The 23,501-nt window shown below is 37.4% G+C and overlaps 2 protein-coding genes across 2 annotated transcripts in view; one reads left to right on the top strand and one right to left on the bottom strand.

The window, feature by feature from the left end:
* The window catches only part of DHX9 (DExH-box helicase 9), a 62,549-nt gene extending 41,925 nt beyond the window's left edge, over positions 1-20,624 (bottom strand). The window contains exons 1-3 of the mRNA XM_037825204.1: positions 20,487-20,624; positions 16,641-16,773; positions 15,848-15,988 (exon numbers count right to left, since the gene is read on the bottom strand). Coding sequence (XP_037681132.1) covers positions 15,848-15,988; positions 16,641-16,751 — 252 coding nt within the window. The 5' untranslated portion in view covers positions 16,752-16,773; positions 20,487-20,624. The remainder of the gene's footprint in view (positions 1-15,847; positions 15,989-16,640; positions 16,774-20,486) is intronic.
* Positions 6,952-7,959, top strand: LOC119527805 (heterogeneous nuclear ribonucleoprotein A1-like). Its single transcript, XM_037828238.1, has one exon. It carries the CDS (start codon positions 6,952-6,954, stop codon positions 7,957-7,959), a length of 1,008 nt encoding a protein of 335 aa, XP_037684166.1.
* Positions 20,625-23,501: the final 2,877 nt, after the last annotated feature.

Here is a 23,501-nt window from a genome sequence, read left to right on the forward strand (position 1 = left end):
CATATTTAGTATACTATATATTATAAATTATATTCACTATACCCTACATATAGTATAGTATGTACACATATGTACAAAGTAGGATCAGTTAATGCTGTATAGTAATTTACTTTTTCCACTCAATGCTTTCATGAATACATCCAAGACTCAACGAATATTTGGTTAGACAACTTCTACATTCTAGACATCTTCTGGATGCTGATACAGCAGTGGCAAAAGATGGAAGTTCTATCCTCATAGAGCTATATTCTAATGTGAAATACTAGACAATAAATAAATACATAATATGTCAAGTTGTGATGAACAATAGAGAAAAATAAAGCAGGTAAGAAGAACAGGGACTGCGAGAGATCACTATTTTAAATAAGGTGATCAGGAAAGGCTTCACTCAAAAGGTACATATGAGAAGAGACCTGAAGCAGGTTAAGGAGCCAACCAAGAGCATATATGGGGAAAAAGCATGCCAGAGGGAACATCAAACTCTATTCTACAACGTTCCTAATGGATTTGGAGACAATGGAAACCAATGTAAACATGAAGCTCATGCTGCCTCTATGCCATGAACAATATCCAAGTCTCTGACTTGGGAGTCTCGTGTCTTCTGCCTTTATCTATGAAGTGTGGTAGGTTAAACTGTTAGCTTGCAAGTACGGTAAAATCTCAGACCCTTTAGAGTTCTTGACACTATCCTTCAGTAAAAATTTGTTATATTGCTTATACATCCTACAAATCATACATTCTTCTTTGTAATTTTACTACTACTGTGAATAGGATAATTTTCCAATGAAATTTATTTTTGCTTGTGCAGATTTTTATGTATTAATCTTACAACAGATCACCATACTAAGCTTAAGTTTTATCAATTTTTTAATTGGTTCACCTGTCTGAATTTTCTACCCATACTACTAAATAATGACATTTCTGACTATGCTTTTGTAATATTTACACCCATTTCTTTTTCTTCTCATACTACATATATCTCTCTTACTTCCTTTTATTTGCTGCCTTATACTGAGTAAGGCTGGTAATAGTGACTCCTTGGTCACATCTTAATTTTATAGGGAATTCCTCTGGGGCAGTGCATCTCAACCTATCCGTGATGACAGAGGTCCCCCCAATCTATAGGGAACAATATTTTTGTAAAATATATCAAAAATGAATTATTAGAAATATAAAAGGCCCACAAGATACAACCTCAAAATTTCTAATTATTAGATTCAACAAATGTAAAATTACTCTGTCACAATGCTGCACAATGTTGTAAGTGTTTCTAAATGCTTACTCAATTTCTGTACTTACCTTCACATGAACTGTAACAAACATTTTGGGCAGAGCTGCTCTTGGGCTTATTTTTAGTACAGTGTTTACTATTGCTTTTAGATGATACCTTTTAGTATGTCAAGAAAGCATTTTTCTACTCCATTTCCTAAGCACTTATTGGTAAATAAATGTTTAATTTTATCAAATGCCTTTTTAAAATCTCTATTAAGATCACTGAGCAGGTTTTTTTTTCTTCTTCTAAGACCACTATGTAATTTTAAGAAAGTTTGATTACAGGGTCCTGCCTCAGATGGGTTGGGGGTGTTATATGGTACATGTACAATATGACTTTTCAAAAATATGAGTAATTCTGAATTCTCAAACCCATCAAACCAGATCGGTTTTGAAAAAAAGAAATCATGGATTTATAGTATTTACTTTTTTCTTACTTTGACCTGGGATAGACTATTTTATTTATCTCTTTCAAAGAGTATTTTAAAATTTCACTTTATCACTTTTATCTTTTTTTCTTTCTAATCCAGCAATTTCTGACTTTATCTTTATTAATTTCTTTCTCCTGTTTTATTTTGTTATATTTCTTAGGTTGCAGGCTTATGCATTCATTCAATTAAAAATCTTTAATAATGCAATAAAATAAGCACTTAATATGCTTTTGATTAAAAGCCTGTTCCTGTGGTTACACCAGAGTTTTGACAGATACTGTTACTTAGTCTGTAACTGTAATTTTAAGTTTTCTCTTAGATCCAAGCAAATTTCCAAATGTTTAGATTACTAACTTTTTTCTTTTTTTGGGGGGTTCCTTACTGCTTTCTAATATTACCATTTAAGTTTTGCCAACACACACAATAGCATTTTTAATACTATGTGGATTGCTAAATTGTAAACTGATTTTTCTTTCTCTTTTCCACTTTCTTCCTTAAAATTTATTTTTATATTAATACTGTTACTTCTATTTTACTTTATACTACATTTGCCTAGTACTAGCTTTAGCCATGCTTTTATTTTCATTCTTTCAGTATACTTTTTAATTCATGTAGTTAGCATATAGCTTGAGGCAGAGTTGCTCTACCAAGGTTACAGTTGTGGCATTTGGTAGACAAAAGGAGTACCTACTCTGGGGACAGCCCTAATAGTCAGGTCCCAGGAAAAATTACGTGGGCAGCACTGGTGCCACAATGCTCACTTATCCTGCCTCTTTGAACTACCTTCCCCACCCAGGGCCAAAATTTTTCTCTACTTCACTCATCTACACCAACTTAAGAAAAAATTCCTTCCTCAAGTCTTGAGGTATTTGAGTGAGATAACTTCCTATTTTCTAGAGATGGGGAAATTTCCTTTTTTTACATTTCTTGATCAACTAAGTTAATAGCTTGGGAGAAAGAGAGGATATTAGAAGTGTTATAGTACATAACCTTGGCCCTGCCTAAGGAAAGATGGTTTAATGACATGAGAAAATGACTATTACATTAAGTGAAAAAAGCAGGTTATAAAACAATATATGCAACATGTATGCCACCATGTTAAATTATCACATTTAAATATCTGAACAAAAATACATAGATTTTAGCAACTTTGGTGAGACTACAGTTCATCTATATTTTCTTCTTCATAGTCTTTATTTTCCAAAATTTCTACAATAAGCATGTATTATAATTCATAAAAATGCTTTTAATTGTAAAAGAACTCATAGTAAAGCAAGAACTACTAACAGATAAGAATAGACAATTCAAAGGAGGAAATGTGAAATAGCAATTAATAACTAAAAAATTAAAACAATGAACTATCATTTTTATTTCCTGAATTAGCAAACAGTAAAAAAAAAATCTACCCCAAACTGGTTAAATCTATTGATAAGGCACTCTGATACAATGAAATGTAAAATGGTTCAAGCATTCTGATAATCTTGCACTATAACATTAAGAATTTGTAGTGGAAATTCAGTACATACTTACCTACAGATTGATGTGACCACCCCACCCCCAACCCCCCACCCCCAAACAGGTGACAAAATAGGTTCACTATTTCAGGGGGTATATTGCTCCTACGAATAAATCAAACAAAACTCCATCAAAAACCAAAAGGTGTTCATCTAATAGAAGGAAACAAGGCCAGAAAAACTGCTCATCATAAATAATTTAAAAACTTAAGCTTAAGAAAGGAGAAAAGTTGTACAGGGAAATCTCATGAATTCTTAATGTATCCCGTTTTTTTTGAATGCCAATTTGTTTAAAGCTGATCTACTAGGAATAAAGGTCTTGTTCAAGATGAAATATGTAGCTCCCTGTCAAAATAACATCAAAAGATTATCTAGCCAATAGTCAAGAAAGGATGGCTTTATTACAGAAGTATAAACATCTGACAGAATGCCCAAGCTTACAGATTAGTTTGTTCTATGGATGGGATACTTATGGTGTGGGATACTTACATTTAGGAGAATAGGACTGAATCCAATTAATTACGGAGATGATGAAAAACAGAATTATGAAAAATAATACAACTCCTATAGACAGGAAAATGGCAGTAGTTTGCAAAATTACATATGCATATCCTTTGACCCAGCAATCCCAAATTAAGGAATGTCTCCCACAGACTGGCAAAAATACATATGCACAAGGCTATTCATTTCAGCACTATCTCTTAGAAAAAGAATGGGGAAAAAACAAATGTTTATCAATAGAGGCTAACTAAATAAACTATGGTACTATGAAGTGAAAAACAGGTGGATAAAGAGAAAACTGAACAATAAGATACAGTTAGTATAAGAAATGAGAGTTGGGGTATTTATATATACATATGTATTACTTGCTTGTAATCAGAAAGAGGAAGGCTGACCAACCCCCCACCTCCCCAAACAAACAAACAAACAAACAAAAACATGAGAGATGGAGAACAGGATGGAGGAGGCAGGGGTAGAAACCTGACTTTTCTGAGTATCCTTGGTTTTGTAGATTTAACTTCAAAACTACATGATGAGAAAAAAGATATACAGATGCACAATGAGGTCCTCAATTTAAATTGGAAGCATCAGTTTTAATTGAAAATATATTTTATCTTAAACAATGTTTTTCCTAGCTCAGTACACTGCAAAGGCTAAAAAAAAATGACCAATCCAGTAGCAATGAACACACCCAACACCCAGTTCATGGCCTCTAAAAACCAACCCCCACTAAAAAGAACCAGGGCTCCTGAAGAAATGGCCAATTCCAAGTCTGGCATAGGAAAATTCAAGTTAAGCCAAACATATGGTATACCAGAAAGCAAGAAAGTGATCAAAGGTTAAAGGATTCAGGGATGAAGCTGAAGAAGTTCCTACTGGCCAAAAATGAGACAATTTGAAAACCAATTAAGAGAAAAACCTGAATGGATTAAAATACACTATATATTTGAATCAAAGAGTTCATAATGATTCTGGGGGGGAAAAAAAACTATTTGATCACCTTTGGAGGATGCTAAAGACTAATTTTTTTTTTTTTTTAATTTGTAAATTAAAGGGAAGAACCAAACATTTATTCTGCTTTTCCTGTATGAAGCCTGTGATGGTTAGGTTCATGTGTCAACTTGGCCAGGTGATGGTACCCAGCTGTCTGGTCAAGCAAGCACTGGCCTAACTATTGATGTGAGGACATTTGTGGCTGGTTAATAAATCAACAAGCTGGTTTATTAAATCATCAGTCAATTAGCTGCAGCTGTGACTGATGATATCAATGAAGGGCGTGTCTTCCAGTGAGAGAATGCAGTCAGCTGGATTTAATCCAATCAGTTGAAGACTTTTAAGCGAGACAAGAGGACCTTCACTTCTTTGGCCGACCAGCAAAACATTTCCTGAGGAGTTCGTTGAAGTTGCCAGTTTGTTTCCTGAGGAGTTCATTGAACATCTTCATTGGCGTTTGCTGCCTGCCCTATGGAATTTGGACTTGTGCATACCACAGTTCCATGAGACACTTTTATAAATCTTATATTTATAGATATCTCTCATTGATTGTTTCCCTAGAGAACCCTAACTAATACAAACCCATATGAATTATACCTCAAGGCGACTAAATTACGGATAAAGAGAGGTTTCTCTTTATAAAAGCATTCTAGTTAAAAATCACAGGAACTTCTAATGAAATAATCTATGAAGTGATCACTGAAGCATCCTTTGCATTTAGAAACATTCAGGTAACTTTTGGCAAGTGCAATCTGTAGAGTGGAAGGGCAAACACCAGAGGAAATATGTGACATAAGCAAGGGCTTGGCTAGGATGGAGAGGTGTGGTAAAGACAGCAGCCAAAAATATAGATGAGCTTGTGATATGAATTTTTTCCAAATTTATCCATTCAACCAAAAAAACACTTAAGAGCTTGTTCTAAAACCAGGAAGTGTACTAAATGCTGGGGACACAGCAGTAAACTTACATTCTAATACAATGACCATGAAAAAAATTTAGTGTAGAACAGTGTTTCTCAGCCTTGGAACTATTGACATTTGTGACTGGGTAATTCCTTGTGACAGGCTGTCCTGTGCACTGTAGACTGTAGACATTTGAGTAAAAACCTAAAGGTGAAGAAGTGAGCCCTGTGGATATCTGGAAAAGAGCAGCACCTCAGGCAGAAGGAACAGTAAGTACACATGTCTTGATGCAGAAAGGTGCTGGCATATTTGAGGAAATGCAAGACCATCGTAGCTGGAACAGAGGAAGTGAGGGAGAGTAGGAAATGCAGAGTTGGAGCATTTAATGAGAAAGAGCTGAGCATATTAAAATGCTAATGAGGAAAAGACAGTAGAGTACTCTCTTAGCTCTCTAAGCTCCTACCAGATTGATCCTCCTACAGATACAACTCTAGAAAAAATAAAAAAACAACTATATGAAAGTACTGAGGAGTGAACAAAAGCAGGCAGATACCAAAGGAGAACTGAAATAGGGAAGCAGGGAATATTAAGAGTGTAATTCCTTTTTCTTTTTTTTTTTTTACAGCTTTTAGTCTAAAGAAAAGCCATACGAGGCTGCTAAAACTCCAATAGAAAACCCAGTCTTTCTAGACTCGAGAATCAAAGGATAGAGTTTAGGGGAACCAAAGCTGCTAGAAACTGTGGAGGGAATCCTGGAAAGGACAGAGCCAGGAAGGGAGAGCCCCAAATTCTGTGTATAAACTCTGCCCAAATCTCTGGCTAACCTTTCAAGCACACACATAGAGGGCAAACTCCAGGCTGCCTAGCAAAGGGTCAGAGAATTGAAGTGAAATGTGAGCTGACACCCAAGATACAGCATTTGCAGTTTGAGTCCAACTAAATTAACCTCCTGATAAAACAACAAAATCAATACTCCTTGGAGGAATAAAACATTATTTGGATTCTCCACAACATAATATCCACAATGCCCTAATACAATCTAAAATTACTTGACAAACTAAGAAAGAGAAAAATGTGATCCAATCTTGAAAGAAAATACAATCAAAAGAGACCAATCCTGAGATGGCCCAGACATGAGAATTTACAATCAAGGATTTTTAAAGCCGCTATTATAACTGTGCTCAATGGCATAAAGGAAATCCATATATTATGAACATGTGCTTTTAAAGAACGAAAAGAAATGCCAGCAGAGAAATAGTATCTATAAGAAAGAATGAGCTTTCTGCCCGTGGACGCCACCGAGGAAACATTGTTGAATTCTTTCCTCCCACTGCCGTCATGTCTAAGTCAGAGTCTCCTAAAGAGCCTGAACAGCTGCAGAAGCTTTTCATGGGGGGGCTAAGCTCTGAAACAACCGATGAAAGTCTGAGGAGCCATTTTGAGCAATGGGGAATGCTCACGGACTGTGTCATAATGAGGGATCCAAACACCAAACGCTCCAGAGGCTTTGGGTTTGTCATGTACTCTACTGTGGAGGAGGTGGATGCAGCCATGAATGCAAGGCCACATAAGGTGGATGGAAGAGTTGTGGAACCAAAGAGGGATGTCTCAAGAGAAGACTCTCAAAAACCAAGTGCCCACTTAACTGTGAAAAAGATCTTTGTTGGTGGCATTAAAGAAGACACTGAAGAACATCACCTAAGCGATTATCTTGAGCAGTATGGGAAGACTGAAGTAATTGAAATCATGACTGACCGACGCAGTGGCAAGAAGAGAGGCTTTGCTTTTGTAACCTTTGACGACCATGACTCTGTGGATAAGATTGTCATTCAGAAATACCATACTGTGAATGGCCACAACTGTCAAGTAAGAAAAGCCCTGTCTAAACAAGAGATGGCCAGTGCTTTAATCAGCCAAAGAGGCCGAAGTGGTTCTGGAAACTTCGGTGGTGGTCGCAGAGGTGGTTTTGGTGGGAATGACAACTTTGATCGAGGAGGAAACTTCAGTGGTCATGGTGGCTTTGGTGGCAGCCGAGGTGGTGGTGGATATGGTAGCAGTGGGGATGGCTATAATGAATTTGGTAATGATGGAAGCAATTTTGGAGGTGGCGGAAGCTACAATGATTTTGGCAGTTACAACAATCAGTCTTCAAATTTTGGACCCATGAAGGGAGGAAACTTTGGAGGCAGAAGCTCTGGCCCTTATGGTGGTGGAGGCCAATATTTTGCCAAACCACGAAACCAAGGTGGCTATGGCGGTTCCAGCACAGCAGTAGCTATGGCAGTGGCAGGTTTTAATTACTGCCAGGAAACAAAGCTTAGCAGGAGAGGAGACCCAGAGAAGTGACAGGGAAGCTACAGGTTACAACAGATTTGTGAACTCAGCCAAGCACAGTGGTGGCAGGGCCTAGCTGCTACAAAGAAGACATGTTTTAGACAATACTCATGTGTACGGGCAAAAAAAGACCACGAGGACTGTATTTGTGACTAATTGTGTAACAGGTTATTTTAGTTTCTGTTCTGTGGAAAGTGTAAAGCATTCCAACAAAGGGTTTTAATGTAGATTTTTTTTTTTTCGCACCCATGCTGTTGATTGCTAAATGTAATAGTCTGATCATGATGCTGAATAAATGTGTCTTTTTTTAAATGTGCCTTTTTTTAAATGTGCTGTGTAAAGTTAGTCTACTCTGAAGCCATCTTGATAAACTGCCCCAACAATGTTAGATTTCCTTCAGGGTGATGCCAGGTTCCATTCAAAATTCGTTTACAATCTTAGAAGAACGATTTGTGGGCAGTGAAGCCTTTCGTCTTCAGAAACCTTGGTGTAGTTGAACTGACAGTTAACTGTGTTGTGACCTGAAGTTCATCAGTTAAAAGGGTCACCCAAGCAAACTTACAGAATTTCATTTGGTTATAAAAATGATTGTTGGCACATCCTATGCAGTATATCTAAATTGAATAATGGTACTAGATGAAGTTATAGATGGGAAATGAAGCTTTTGTATCATCCATTATCATGTGTAATCAATAAACAATTTGATATCCTCTTAAAAAAAAAAAAGAAAGAAAGAATGAGTTGGAAATTCTAGAAATGAAAAGACATTATCCGAAATAAAATTCACTGATGGACTTAACAGCTAAATGGAGTTGACAGAGAAAAGACATCAGTGAATTTAAAGCTGTATCAATACTAACAATCAAATCTGAAGAACTGAGTGAAAGACAGAGGGGGGAAAAAGAGCCTCAGGTACCTGTGGGGTAATAGCAAAGATTTAACATGCATGTTAACATAAAAGTCCAAGAAGAGGAGAAAAAATGGGGAAGTAATAGCTTAAGAATAACCAAAACTTCCCCAAATTTGGTGAAACACATCAATTTACAGATGCAAGAATCTCAGCAACCACAAACAAAATAAATACAAAGAAAACCATGCCTAGTCACATCATAGTCAAACTGCTAAAAACCAAAGCCAAAGAAAAAAGACTGAGACTACAACACACTATATAGGAAAAAATAATTCCAATATGGCTGACTTCTAATCAGAAATAATGGAAGTAAAAAAGACAATGGAACAATATCTTTAGAGTGATAAAAGAAAAAAATGGGACCCCAGAATTTGATATCCAGTGAAAATATTTTTCAAAAAGTTGGTGAAATAAAAACATTTTCAGATAAAAAAGAAGTTGCTACTGGCAGACACACACTACAAGAAGACAAGAGAGAGGAAGAGGCCATAATAGATGGAGCAATCACAATGACTTCAAATATCTGAAAGATATTTGAAACATTTTCATAGCCAGAAAGAATTTTAAAAGATCATGTTGTCTAAGCTTTTCATTTTATATATGGGCAAAGATCCTATAATTATCTAAACAGTCAGTACTAGAAAGTAAGTCTCCTGACTTCCAGGCCAAAGCAATGGAAGGAACTAAAATACATTTTTACCTTTATAAACAAGTCAGAATAAAAAAGTTCAATGAAAATAATGACCCTATTAAAACTGGTATAGAAACAGCATAAGACTAAGTAGTGACTACTCAGCAGCCACCATGGAGGCAAGAAGGCAGTGGCACGATATATTTAAAATTCTGAGTGAGAGGAATTTCCAGCCAAGAATACTTTATCCAGCAAAGCTCTCCTTCAAATTTGAGGGAGAGCTTAAATTTTTCACAGACAAAGAAATGCTGAGAGAATTTGCTAACAAGAGACCTGCCCTACTGGAGATACTAAAGGGAGCCCTACAGACAAAGAAACAAAGACAGGACAGAGAGACTTGGAGAAAGGTTCAGTACTAAAGAGATTCGGTATGGGTACAATAAAGGATATTAATAGAGAGAGGGAAAAATATGGCAAACATAATCCAAAGGATAAGATGGCCGATTCAAGAAATGCCTTCACGGTTTTAACGTTGAATGTAAATGGATTAAACTCCCCAATTAAAAGATATAGATTCGCAGAATGGATCAAAAAAAATGAACCATCAATATGTTGCATACAAGAGACTCATCTTAGACACAGGGACACAAAGAAACTGAAAGTGAAAGGATGGAAAAAAATATTTCATGCAAGCTACAGCCAAAAGAAAGCAGGTGTAGCAATATTAATCTCAGATAAAATAGACTTCAAATGCAGGGATGTTTTGAGAGACAAAGAAGGCCACTACATACTAATAAAAGGGGCAATTCAGCAAGAAGAAATAACAATCGTAAATGTCTATGCACCCAATCAAGGTGCCACAAAATACATGAGAGAAACATTGGCAAAACTAAAGGAAGCAATTGATGTTTCCACAATAATTGTGGGAGACTTCAACACATCACTCTCTCCTATAGATAGATCAACCAGACAGAAGACCAATAAGGAAATTGAAAACCTAAACAATCTGATAAATGAATTAGATTTAACAGACATCTACAGGACATTACATCCCAAATCACCAGGATACACATACTTTTCTAGTGCTCACGGAACTTTCTCCAGAATAGATCATATGCTGGGACATAAAACAAGCCTCAATAAATTTAAAAAGATTGAAATTATTCAAAGCACATTCTCTGACCACAATGGAATACAATTAGAAGTCAATAACCATCAGAGACTTAGAAAATTCACAAATACCTGGAGGTTAAACAACACACTCCTAAACAATCAGTGGGTTAAAGAAGAAATAGCAAGAGAAATTGCTAAATATATAGAGACGAATGAAAATGAGAACACAACATACCAAAACCTATGGGATGCAGCAAAAGCAGTGCTAAGGGGGAAATTTATAGCACTAAACGCATATATTAAAAAGGAAGAAAGAGCCAAAATCAAAGAACTAATGGATCAACTGAAGAAGCTAGAAAATGAACAGCAAACCAATCCTAAACCAAGTACAAGAAAAGAAATAACAAGGATTAAAGCAGAAATAAATGACATAGAGAACAAAAAAACAATAGAAAGGATAAATATCACCAAAAGTTGGTTCTTTGAGAAGATCAACAAGATTGACAAGCCCCTAGCTAGACTGACAAAATCAAAAAGAGAGAAGACCCATATAAACAAAATAATGAATGAAAAAGGTGACATAACTGCAGATCCTGAAGAAATTAAAAAAATTATAAGAGGATATTATGAACAACTGTATGGCAACAAACTGGATAATGTAGAAGAAATGGACAATTTCCTGGAAACATATGAACAACCTAGACTGACCAGAGAAGAAATAGAAGACCTCAACCAACCCATCACAAGCAAAGAGATCCAATCAGTCATCAAAAATCTTCCCACAAATAAATGCCCAGGGCCAGATGGCTTCACAGTGGAATTCTACCAAACTTTCCAGAAAGAACTGACACCAATCTTACTCAAACTCTTTCAAAACATTGAAAAAAATGGAACACTACCTAATTCATTTTATGAAGCTAACATCAATCTAATACCAAAACCAGGCAAAGATGCTACAAAAAAGGAAAACTACCGGCCAATCTCCCTAATGAATATAGATGCAAAAATCCTCAACAAAATACTTGCAAATCGAATCCAAAGACACATTAAAAAAATCATACACCATGACCAAGTGGGGTTCATTCCAGGCATGCAAGGATGGTTCAACATAAGAAAAACAATCAATGTATTACAACACATTAAAAACTCGAAAGGGAAAAATCAATTGATCATCTCAATAGATGCTGAAAAAGCATTTGACAAAATCCAACATCCCTTTTTGATAAAAACACTTCAAAAGGTAGGAATTGAAGGAAACTTCCTCAACATGATAAAGAGCATATATGAAAAACCCACAGCCAGCATAGTACTCAATGGTGAGAGACTGAAAGCCTTCCCTCTAAGATCAGGAACAAGACAAGGATGCCCGCTGTCACCACTGTTATTCAACATTGTGCTGGAAGTGCTAGCCAGGGCAATCCGGCAAGACAAAGAAATAAAAGGCATCCAAATTGGAAAAGAAGAAGTAAAACTGTCATTGTTTGCAGATGATATGATCTTATATCTAGAAAACCCTGAGAAATCAACGATACACCTACTAGAGCTAATAAACAAATTTAGCAAAGTAGCGGGATACAAGATTAATGCACATAAGTCAGTAATGTTTCTATATGCTAGAAATGAACAAACTGAAGAGACACTCAAGAAAAAGATACCATTTTCAATAGCAACTAAAAAAATCAAGTACCTAGGAATAAACTTAACCAAAGATGTAAAAGACCTATACAAAGAAAACTACATAACTCTACTAAAAGAAATAGAAGGGGACCTTAAAAGATGGAAAAATATTCCATGTTCATGGATAGGAAGGCTAAATGTCATTAAGATGTCAATTCTACCCAAACTCATCTACAGATTCAATGCAATCCCAATCAAAATTCCAACAACCTACTTTGCAGACTTGGAAAAGCTAGTTATCAAATTTATTTGGAAAGGGAAGATGCCTCGAATTGCTAAAGACACTTTAAAAAAGAAAAACGAAGTGGGAGGACTTACACTCCCTGACTTTGAAGCTTATTATAAAGCCACAGTTGCCAAAACAGCATGGTACTGGCACAAAGATAGACATATAGATCAATGGAATCGAATTGAGAATTCAGAGATAGACCCTCAGATCTATGGCCGACTGATCTTTGATAAGGCCCCCAAAGTCACCGAACTGAGCCATAATGGTCTTTTCAACAAATGGGGCTGGGAGATTTGGATATCCATATCCAAAAGAATGAAAGAGGACCCCTACCTCACCCCCTACACAAAAATTAACTCAAAATGGACCAAAGATCTCAATATAAAAGAAAGTACCATTAAACTCCTAGAAGATAATGTAGGAAAACATCTTCAAGACCTTGTATTAGGAGGCCACTTCCTAGACTTTACACCCAAAGCACAAGCAACAAAAGAGAAAATAGATAAATGGGAACTCCTCAAGCTTAGAAGTTTCTGCACCTCAAAGGAATTTCTCAAAAAGGTAAAGAGGCAGCCAACTCAATGGGAAAAAATTTTTGGAAACCATGTATCTGACAAAAGACTGATATCTTGCATATACAAAGAAATCCTACAACTCAATGACAATAGTACAGACAGCCCAATTATAAAATGGGCAAAAGATATGAAAAGACAGTTCTCTGAAGAGGAAATACAAATGGCCAAGAAACACATGAAAAAATGTTCAGCTTCACTAGCTATTAGAGAGATGCAAATTAAGACCACAATGAGATACCATCTAACACCGGTTAGAATGGCTGCCATTAAACAAACAGGAAACTACAAATGCTGGAGGGGATGTGGAGAAATTGGAACTCTTATTCATTGTTGGTGGGACTGTATAATGGTTCAGCCACTCTGGAAGTCAGTCTGGCAGTACCTTAGAAAACTAGAGATAGAGCTACCATTCGATCCAGCGATTGCACTTCTCGGGATATACCCGGAAGATCGGAAAGCAGTGACACGAACAGATATCTGCACGCCAATGTTCATAGCAGCATTATTCACAATTGCCAAGAGATGGAAACAACCCAAATGTCCATCAACAGATGAGTGGATAAATAAAATGTGGTATATACACACGATGGAATACTACGCGGCAGTAAGAAGGAATGATCTGGTGAAACATATGACAACATGGATGAACCTTGAAGACATAATGCTGAGCGAAATAAGCCAGGCACAAAAGAGAAATATTATATGCTACCACTAATGTGAACTTTGAAAAATGTAAAACAAATGGTTTATAATGTAGAATGTAGGGGAACTAGCAGTAGAGAGCAATTAAGGAAGGGGGAACAATAATCCAAGAAGAACAGATAAGCTATTTAACGTTCTGGGGATGCCCAGAAATGACTATGGTCTGTTAATTTCTGATGGATGTAGTAGGAACAAGTTCACTGAAATGTTGCTATAGTATGTAACTTTCTTGGGGTAAAGTAGGAACATGTTGGAAGTTAAGCAGTTATCTTAGGTTAGTTGTCTTTTTCTTACTCCCTTGCTATGGTCTCTTTGAAATGTTCTTTTATTGTATGTTTGTTTTCTTTTTAACTTTTTTTTCATACAGTTGATTTGAAAAAAGAAGGGAAAGTTAAGAAAAAAAAAAAAAAAGAAAAAAGACAAAAAAGGAAAAAAAAAAAAAAAAAAAAAAAAAAAAAAAGATTTGGTGCCCCCCTTGAGGAGCCTGTGGAGAATGCAGGGGTATTCGCCTACCCCACCTCCATGGTTGCTAACATGACCACAGACATAGGGGACTGGTGGTTTGATGGGTTGAGCCCTCTACCATAAGTTTTACCCTTGGGAAGACGGTTGCTGCAAAGGAGAGGCTAGGCCTCCCTGTATTTGTGCCTAAGAGTCTCCTCCTGAATGCCTCTTTGTTGCTCAGATGTGGCCCTCTCTCTCTGGCTAAGCCAACTTGAAAGGTGAAATCACTGCCCTCCCCCCTACGTGGGATCAGACACCCAGGGAAGTGAATCTCCCTGGCAACGTGGAATATGACTCCCGGGGAGGAATGTAGACCCGGCATCGTGGGATGGAGAACATCTTCTTGACCAAAAGGGGGATGTGAAAGGAAATGAAATAAGCTTCAGTGGCAGAGAGATTCCAAAACGAGCCGAGAGATCACTCTGGTGGGCACTCTTACGCACACTTTAGACAACCTTTTTTAGGTTCTAAAGAATTGGGGTAGCTGGTGGTGGATACCTGAAACTATTAAACTACAACCCAGAACCCATGAATCTCGAAGACAGTTGTATAAAAATGTAGCTTATGAGGGGTGACAGTGGGATTGGGAATGCCATAAGGACCAAACTCCACTTTGTCTAGTTTATGGATCGATGTGTAGAAAAGTAGGGGAAGCAAACAAACAGACAAAGGTACCTAGTGTTCTTTTTTACTTCAATTGCTCTTTTTCACTCTAATTATTATTCTTGTTATTTTTGTGTGTGTGCTAATGAAGGTGTCAGGGATTGATTTAGGTGATGAATGTACAACTATGTAATGGTAGTGTAAACAATCGAAAGTACAATTTGTTTTGTATGACTGCGTGGTATGTGAATATATCTCAATAAAATGATGATAAAAAAAAAAAAAAAAAAAAACTGGTATAGCTATTATTCCTAAACATTTTATAAAAACTGAATCTCTAATTTTAATTTATCTAAAGGATTTACTTAAAAACCATAATGTGAATATTTTTTATAATGTTAATAAATCCTATTTTCAAGAAAATTCCAATCTTCTTTTTTTTAATTAAATGAAAAATAAAGTTTATTTCTTAAAAACAGAATGAGAGGGGTCTTTGTTGTATACTTACATAATACAATTAAACCAATCATGGTATCAAAAACACTAGAATGGTATTGTTCCACTGCATGAAATATTCTATTTATGGAAATGTTAATGAGACCAAAAGTTGTGTCAAAGGTGTTTCTGATTTTTATATTGTTTAAAATGTTATCTTTGGGAGTACATGGTACATACAAAGCTCTGTAAAATCTGATGTATGAACAAATGAAATATATAAAATCATAAGACACACAGATAAAAAGAACTGCTTAAGCCCACAAGACAAGAACATAAGAATAAAATCTAAATCTTCAGAAGCTTATTTCAGCCCTCTGAGAAAACAAGCTGCCAAGGTTTACTAAGGAACAATTAATATTTGAAAACAGTGAAAAATGATTACCCTGGGTCTCCACACATACTGGGTTAGCATAACCTTACAATTTATACATCTCGAGTATTTGACCATCAGTACTTACACCAATAGCTGGGACCTCTTCACTCTTTACTTCATTTATTCGAACCAAATAGTTAACAAAGTCTCTGGCAGCATTACTCTGTGCATCTTTTTTATTGGTAGAATTGCCCATGCCGGCATAATTATATCCTTCCACCCGAACCTTTAACAACCAAGAAAAAATGTTTTAGAGATTGACCTGGGTAATTCTGGGATTTTAAAAATTCATAACTCAATAGTCCATTAAGGGAAAACAAACAGTTAACTGTTGTAAACATTACTCTATAAATACACTGAAAATAACATACCTAAGAGAATTCATGGGCTACCTTATTGAAAAAGCTTTAATCATGTTATCCAATGATAAGCTAACCCCGAAATAATAATATTAACTTATGTGGCTCAGATATTCTCTTCTCGTATAACAGAACATCCCACATTAAAATCTGATTTCATAACACCCAAGAACAATCTCTGTTTATAATTATTTCAAGGACTTTGATTTGAATCAATCAAGAACTGCTCTACTTTTGATAGTAGTTAGTTAATAAGCAGGCAAATAGCTGCTCCAACTTTTCTAATCTGCACTACTGGTACTGAAGAAGCTGAGGATGATATAGGCTTGAACTGGAATAATTTACCTATCAGACTGCTTTAAAAATAATGCTCATTTGAAAATGATTTATAATGAAATAGACTAGGGAATGAGTCACAACCTGCAACACATTAACATATACAAAGAGAAAACATTCTGCTTCTTTTAACCCCAAAATGATCCTCATAAATCATATAAATGTAAACTTATTCTTTAGTACCTCACACGTGAATTTCTGCCTGTTTTTGTTCCCCACTGCTCTAATTTCATAGGATGGGGTCATCTTCCTTTTGCCACACCAGGCATATAGAAAATTTTTAACATCACCCATGATTCAAGTGTCTTCTTTAGACCTAAAAAAAAAAAAAACAGAACAACAAAAAATAGTTAGAAACAGCTTTTTGAATTAACCAATAACTGGAAATTAATGAAATTTTAGGTTATAGGATATTCTATCATGCTACTATTAAAATTCCCTATGAAGAAATTTTAATGACCTAATTGGAAAGTTTATGGCATGGTACAAGAAAAAGCAGGAGACAAAAGTGTATGATTTGAACTACATAAAAAGTATATCTGCTGGCCAGATGGAGTGGCAGCTGAGACAGGCAGGTGGAGAGAGAGGGGAGAGGCCAAACCAAAGGGGTACCCAACCCTACCAACTGAGATAAGACAGGTGGAGGGAGAAAGGAGGGGCTGGGTGAAAGGAGAACCCCTAATTCCTAGAATCAGTTGAGACAGATGGAGGAAACAGAGAGGTTAAGCCAGGGTGAGGGAGAATGGGAATTTCCACCCTGAAGCCTAGCAAAAGGCTAATATATAAAACCTGGACAGAGCTCAATCTGGTGTGCCCCCCTCTAGGGGCCTGCCTGCACTGACCTCTCCAGCAGGTATTCTGTCTTGCCAACTTCTGCTATTTCCCCATGTGTGCTGGCCTTTTCAAATAAACTTTGCTGCTTGCTAAAAAAAAAAAAAAAAAAGTATATCTGCATAAATCAAGACTAGAAAGAAACTTCCCCCCAACTGGTTATCTTGAGGTGACTATGGATTACTTTAATCTTTTTTTTTTTTAAATACTTTTATGTAGTATCCTACTTTCTACAATGAGCACCTTATGGGTTTTAACTCAATTCCTCATAGCAATGGTGGTTTATGCCAGATACTGTTATATGGTAGATACATAATGTCTTTTTACAGAGGAAGAAACTGGGCCTTAGAAAGGTTAACTTTTTCAAGTCAGGCACTCTGGAGGCCTAAATTAAGACCTAAACTACTATATTAAAAATAGCCATCAATCATTTTGTGTATAAATCCAACGGTTTGTTCTCATTCTGATAATGACTGCTATTAGATTGTCCTCAGATTGTATGATGGTTTGAAGCTGTATGTACCCCAGAAAAGATCATGTTCTTAAAGCTAATCCATTTTGCTAGGTGTAGACCTATTATAGATAGGACCTTTTGATTAGGTTATTTCAGTTGAGGAGTGCCCCAGGTGGGTCTTAATCCTTTTACTGGAGTCCTTTATAAGAGATGAAATTCAGAGAAATACAGAGAGAAGCTGAGAGAGAAAAGCCACAGAAGTTGAGAAAGAAGCAGCCAGAAGCTGGAAGCAACAAAACCCAGAGAGAAGGGAGAGACCAGGAGACACATGCCTGGCCATGTGACAGAGGAGCTGAGGACCGCTGGTAACCAATCTTCAGGGAGGTGGTTATCATCCTGTTGATGCCTTGATTTGGACATTTTCACAGCCTCAGAACTGTGAACTTGTAAGCTAACAAATTACCATTGTTAAAAACAAGTCCATTTCTGGAATACTGCATTTTTGCAGGTTTAGCAAACTAAAACAAGTCCAAATACAGTATGTATTCAGAACTTGAACTGAAAGCAAGAACTTGTTTAACTTAAATATTTGTATGTTCCCAAAGTGTTCACTGGTAGCCCTAAAATGGCCTCATCACTTCAATCTCTCCTCTGAAGCATATATAACTTTACAAGTACTCCTGTGTAACTCACCTCTTTCTCCTAAAAGATACCTACTAAATATTAAAATCAAAAATTTTTTATGTGCATTAGAAAAGCCTATTGAAGGAATCCTTTTTTCTATCTTTGAAGGTATCTTTTTTCCCAGGAAGTAATGTAAGGAAGGACCACCATTAGAGGGGAGGAGACCCGATTTTATTCTTGCCCCTTGCCTGAAGGTTTGCTATAATTAGTAAACTGCTAAAAATTCTCTGGTGGGGTCTCATTACTTTATGAGAATTTAAAAAAAGTCTCTTGTCTGAAAGTATGGGAGCCGTACCAATACTCTCCTTAGCCTTGTTACTTGTTAAAACTTGAGGATCCCAAGTTTTCTTGAAGTGCAACATATATTGGTTGGCACTTCCCCCCTCTACCCCAGTTTATAGGATAACAAAAAAAATATGGAGCCTACAAATCTCTAATCTGAGTCTAAATTATTATCAATTATATGAAACCAGATTTAGAACCAGAGAAAATATGCTATGAATTTAGTTTGAGGTGAAGAAAAAACCCCCTTTGCCAGATTTTATACCTGTTTTGGGATCATTCTTAGGCATTTTGTTAGCATTTAAGTCTAATGTATTCAAACTGGACCCCAGTATAATCCTGTTACTTATGATTATTCTGTGGCCACCGGCCACAGTCATTTTGGTGAAGGGACACGCTATCATAGAAAAGCTGTGGAAAGCTGAAGATGTCTAGCTATAAATTCCATCCCTGAATAATTAATTCAAAAAACAAGCCCAGACAGTGCCTCAGTAACATGAAATATGAAGAACTACACTATCAAATTCCTTTATCTAACTAGGTTGTCTCATCTCCATAATATTCAATATCAACTATATATTGAAAGCTCGGTCCTTTCTCTTCAAGCTCCAAAATCATGGTTCATCCAACTGCCACACTAAAATACCCCTTTTAGGAGTCATTCACTCCTTCAGGAACTGCCATAGCTGTTCCTTAGTATGTGCCAGACATTTTCCTTGGTGGATCACCTACATGAGCTATTTTACTTAATCTTTAGAACAACCTTATGGATAACTGTTATCCCCTTTTCACAGATGAAGAAGACAGAGCTAGTAACTGGAGAAGCCAGAATTCCAAGCAAGGCAGTCTGACTCCAGATTTACTACCCTCCACCACTACACAATTCTGCTTCCCAAATATGCCCACAATACATCTGCTTATCTCCATCTCCTCTGCCACCAGTACTGCACACATGGAGTACTGCAATAATGGTTTCCCTGTTTCCACCCTTGCCACCTAAAATTCATTTTTCTTTTAAATCCTTCTGGCCACAATCCAGTCACACTGCCTTCTTTACATTCGTTTCCAGCCTCTGGCCTTCAAGTGCTAACTAATCCCTTCTGCCTCTGCAGCTCTGTTTTCTGCCTCATCTTGACAGCTGACGCATTCTCAGCCTTCAGATAAAAGTTCAAATGTCTTCCCTCTTCTTGATGCCTTCCTTTGCCACCCTATCTAAAGTAACTCTTCCTTTACATTCTTCTTCATTCCTCATACCTTTTACCAAAACCTGCAAATAATTTTCAATTGCCTCCCCCACAGCAACCTCCCTGAGGGAAGCGGAAGGACAGTGTCTATCGTGTTTCATGTTCTATCCACAGTTTCCGCAGGAGAGCGCCGAATATTTGTGTCATGAATGAATGAATAAAAGGCCGTAGGCTTGAGCGGCGTCGCCGCGGGATAACGACCAAACTCACTCCCCTTTCACTCCGCGGCGACAGCGCCACCGACGTGAGCAGGTCGAAGGAGAAAGTGGGGTTGTGCTACCTTGGAGACAAGAGTGGGAACTGCTGGAAGGCGGCCTAGGAGCCACACCGAGGCCCGGAGCAGAGCCAGCGCGCCTCAGGGAGCAGCACAAGCAACCCGCAATCCGGGAACTCGGCTGGGAGGCTCGCCCCTTCCCCCACCCGCCATGGCCACCCGCGCTTTGTAACAAAGCAAGGCTGCACTAACGTCCGGTCCCACACCGCCACCCCGCGACACCGTCGCCTCGCAGTGAGGTAAGGGCATCTTTTCCTTACCAAATGCCGCTTCAGGATGCCAGAGAGCAAAGCTCACTTAGGACCGTCCGTGGCTCCGGCCTTCCACAGAGAAACCACCGAAGCACACAGACACTCAGCGTGAAGACAGCAGCGAAATGGCTCCGACCGCTGCGCGGAGAGAGGGCGGGGCGGGGTTAGTGCGCGTACGCGTGCGCAGAAAGCGAGCGTGGGCGATAGCTTCCCGAAGGTCGGGGCCGCGCGTGCCGCAACCGAGCGGCGCGAGCGTCGGGTCGCGTGGGAGACCTGTTACCTTCGCGGGAGATGTCCAAGCCTTCTTCCAGTAATATGCTACCCGCTTTTTAACATTTTAGAAGTTGGGGCCGTTAACATTTTGGATGTAGCAATATGTTTCCTAGCTTCTCTCATAGGTTCCTGGTGAGATGACAGAACTGGAAATCTCAGTGCTTACCTCATAAAGTTATTGTGATGATTAAATGAGATGACATATGATGGGGGCTTAACTCAGTACCTCACTCATAACGGGTGGTCAATAAATAGTAGCTGTTGTTAATTGTTAGTGATTCAGATACTCTGTGAATATCTCCTGACAGGGAAATATGCTCAGTGAATATGCACTAGGCCAGGACACCCACTACGGTGCCTGGCACATCGCAGCTGCGCAGTAAATACGAGTTGAATGAAAGAATAAAACCTGCAAGGCCATCTTTGCTTACATTGGATATCCTTTTGTATTCAGAATCTTTGGGATAATTTTTATCTTTAAGTATTATCATAGTCACTGCTAAATTTATGAACTCTACTGCTTCACATGAAGGCAACGATGCTAAATATTTCAAGCTGGAATTTTTCCAGAGAATACAGACCAATCAATACTCTGTGCTCATAATTACCCATCTTTAGTTTTCACTTTCTTGATGTTTTTAATTCTTCTAGAGCATAGTGATCAATCACTTCTTCAAAACTCTGATGCACTTAGAATTAGAACAACAATTCAGCATTTATTCGTCTTTTATTTTCATCATGTTTTTTTCTTTCAATTAATTAGTAAAATCATTGAGTGTTGTATACTCTTCAGGGTGCTTAAAGCAGCAGTTTACTGATAGTTATTGATGATCTTGATAAGGGATACTCAACTAGCATAAATGGATTCCAAGTATTTTGTAGTAGATAATGAATGCAGAAAAAGTGCCAACATATTTCAAGTGTAAGTAATTTTTTTGAAGTGGATCTTTGGCTTCCAAGGGTTAAGGAGAATTTTGTCATTGAGTTGTTGCTTTGTAATTTACCTTTGTAGGTTGCTCCTAGCAACTAGCTCTGTCTAAGATCTTATTTGCACATGAATCCTCAAAACATGCTTCAGCAGTATGAAGAATGGACAGATTTAAATACAACCATTAGATGTTCCCAGCATATGACTATCCAGGAGACTACAGAGGTTAGCAAAGCAGCACAGAGCATGGTGGGGATTTTTTTTTTTTTCCTTAAGCTTAATAAAAAATAAGTACTATTTTCTTGCCACCTAAGAATTTGGCACTGAGACTGCAAGTTACTCTTATGATCAAATAATGAAGGTCTATTTCAGCTGGAACACTTAACATTTCACATTTCCCTTTTGCCTAAAAATAACTTAGTTCCTGAGTTTGGTGAGAAAATAAAGAATATAAAATCTTAAATTCAGTTTGTAGGCTGTATGAAAAAAAACTGACAGTTTCTCATGTAATTTGTTACTTCCACTGATCCAACGGAATGAGGCAAAAAGAATGGGATGGATAAAACTGACATCTGTGGTTGAAACAGATGAGGAAAAAATGGGGTGGATGTTTTGGTTCATCACTTTTCCTCTTTCTCAAATAAGCAAAGGGGTGGGGAAAGGTGGAGTGGAATAAGAAAGCCTGACACCAGGACTCAGATTTAAGCAGAGTTGTGTGATGTCCTGAAGAAGCCAGTGCCGGTGAAGTTTAGAGAGCTCACTCAGAAGCCTGTGAGCACTCATGACACCTGTGCCCTTCAACATTCTTGTATTAGCACATACAGCACTACTCAGACAGGGATCAGGGATGAAATCTTTTTTTTTTTTTAAAGAAAAAAAAAAAAAAAACAAGGCCCACAGAGACTTCCTGGCAACAGGATAGCTTGACTTCAAGAAGTAGGCTGAACTGCTGGATCTTGTATTTAGAGTTCTGGCTTTTCTACATCATTACATTCTTTTCGCTTCCAAACAAAACAAACTAGCTTAAAATTGGTAAGTTTACATGAAGAGCACAGAAAAAGGCAAAAGAAGTGAAATCCAGGATAGAGAGAAAGGCAAAATCTAGGAAGGGGGAGGAGGTGGGTGCTCTCTGAATTTGAGGAAGACATCCAGTCTGAGTGATCCTGGGGGCTAGCGTCTTCTGGTGCTTTCCCCAATGTGTCCATAGAACATGGACATCAGACCAGTTGATAGGAAGGGTTTATAAAAAATGGGACAGTTTAAGAAAAAGTTCAAAAGCACAAAAAATAAGGCAAAAAAAACTTAAGTCATTGATTACATTAAAATTAAGGCTATGTGCTCAATAAAGGGCACCATGAATGAAGTTAATAGTTGGATGACAGCAGTCAGAGAATATTCATCATGTCTAGGAGTGTCAAGAAATTATTAACTATTCTAAACTACTCAAAGAACTCCTTCAAATCAACAAGATAAATATAGCAATCTTCACAGAAAAATGGGCATGGAGAATATGAACAGGCAATTTTTAGAAGAAAAAATACAAGTATATTCAAGGTGCTCAAAAGCATTAGTAACAATAGAAATGAAATTAAAACAAGATATTACCACTCATCCATTGATAAAAAATAGAACAGTGAATAATTTCAAGTGTTGATGGTGATATGATAAGGGAACCACAAAGTCTGGCTGGTAAGAAAGCAGACCAGCATGCCATTCAAGAGAGAAATCTAGTACTATTTAGTAAAACAAGATACGTGTGGGTAAGACTGAATAAGTCTGCCCCTGGGAAATTCTCATACACATCCCTTTTAGAACATGTAATA

This window comes from Choloepus didactylus, chromosome 2 (genome assembly GCF_015220235.1).
Source record: "Choloepus didactylus isolate mChoDid1 chromosome 2, mChoDid1.pri, whole genome shotgun sequence".
Taxonomy (NCBI): Eukaryota; Metazoa; Chordata; class Mammalia; order Pilosa; family Megalonychidae; genus Choloepus; species Choloepus didactylus.

What these genes read in the sequence shown, in the direction of transcription:
- LOC119527805 (XM_037828238.1), top strand. Translation starts at nt 6,952, where the DNA reads ATGTCTAAGTCAGAGTCTCCTAAAGAGCCTGAACAGCTGCAGAAGCTT.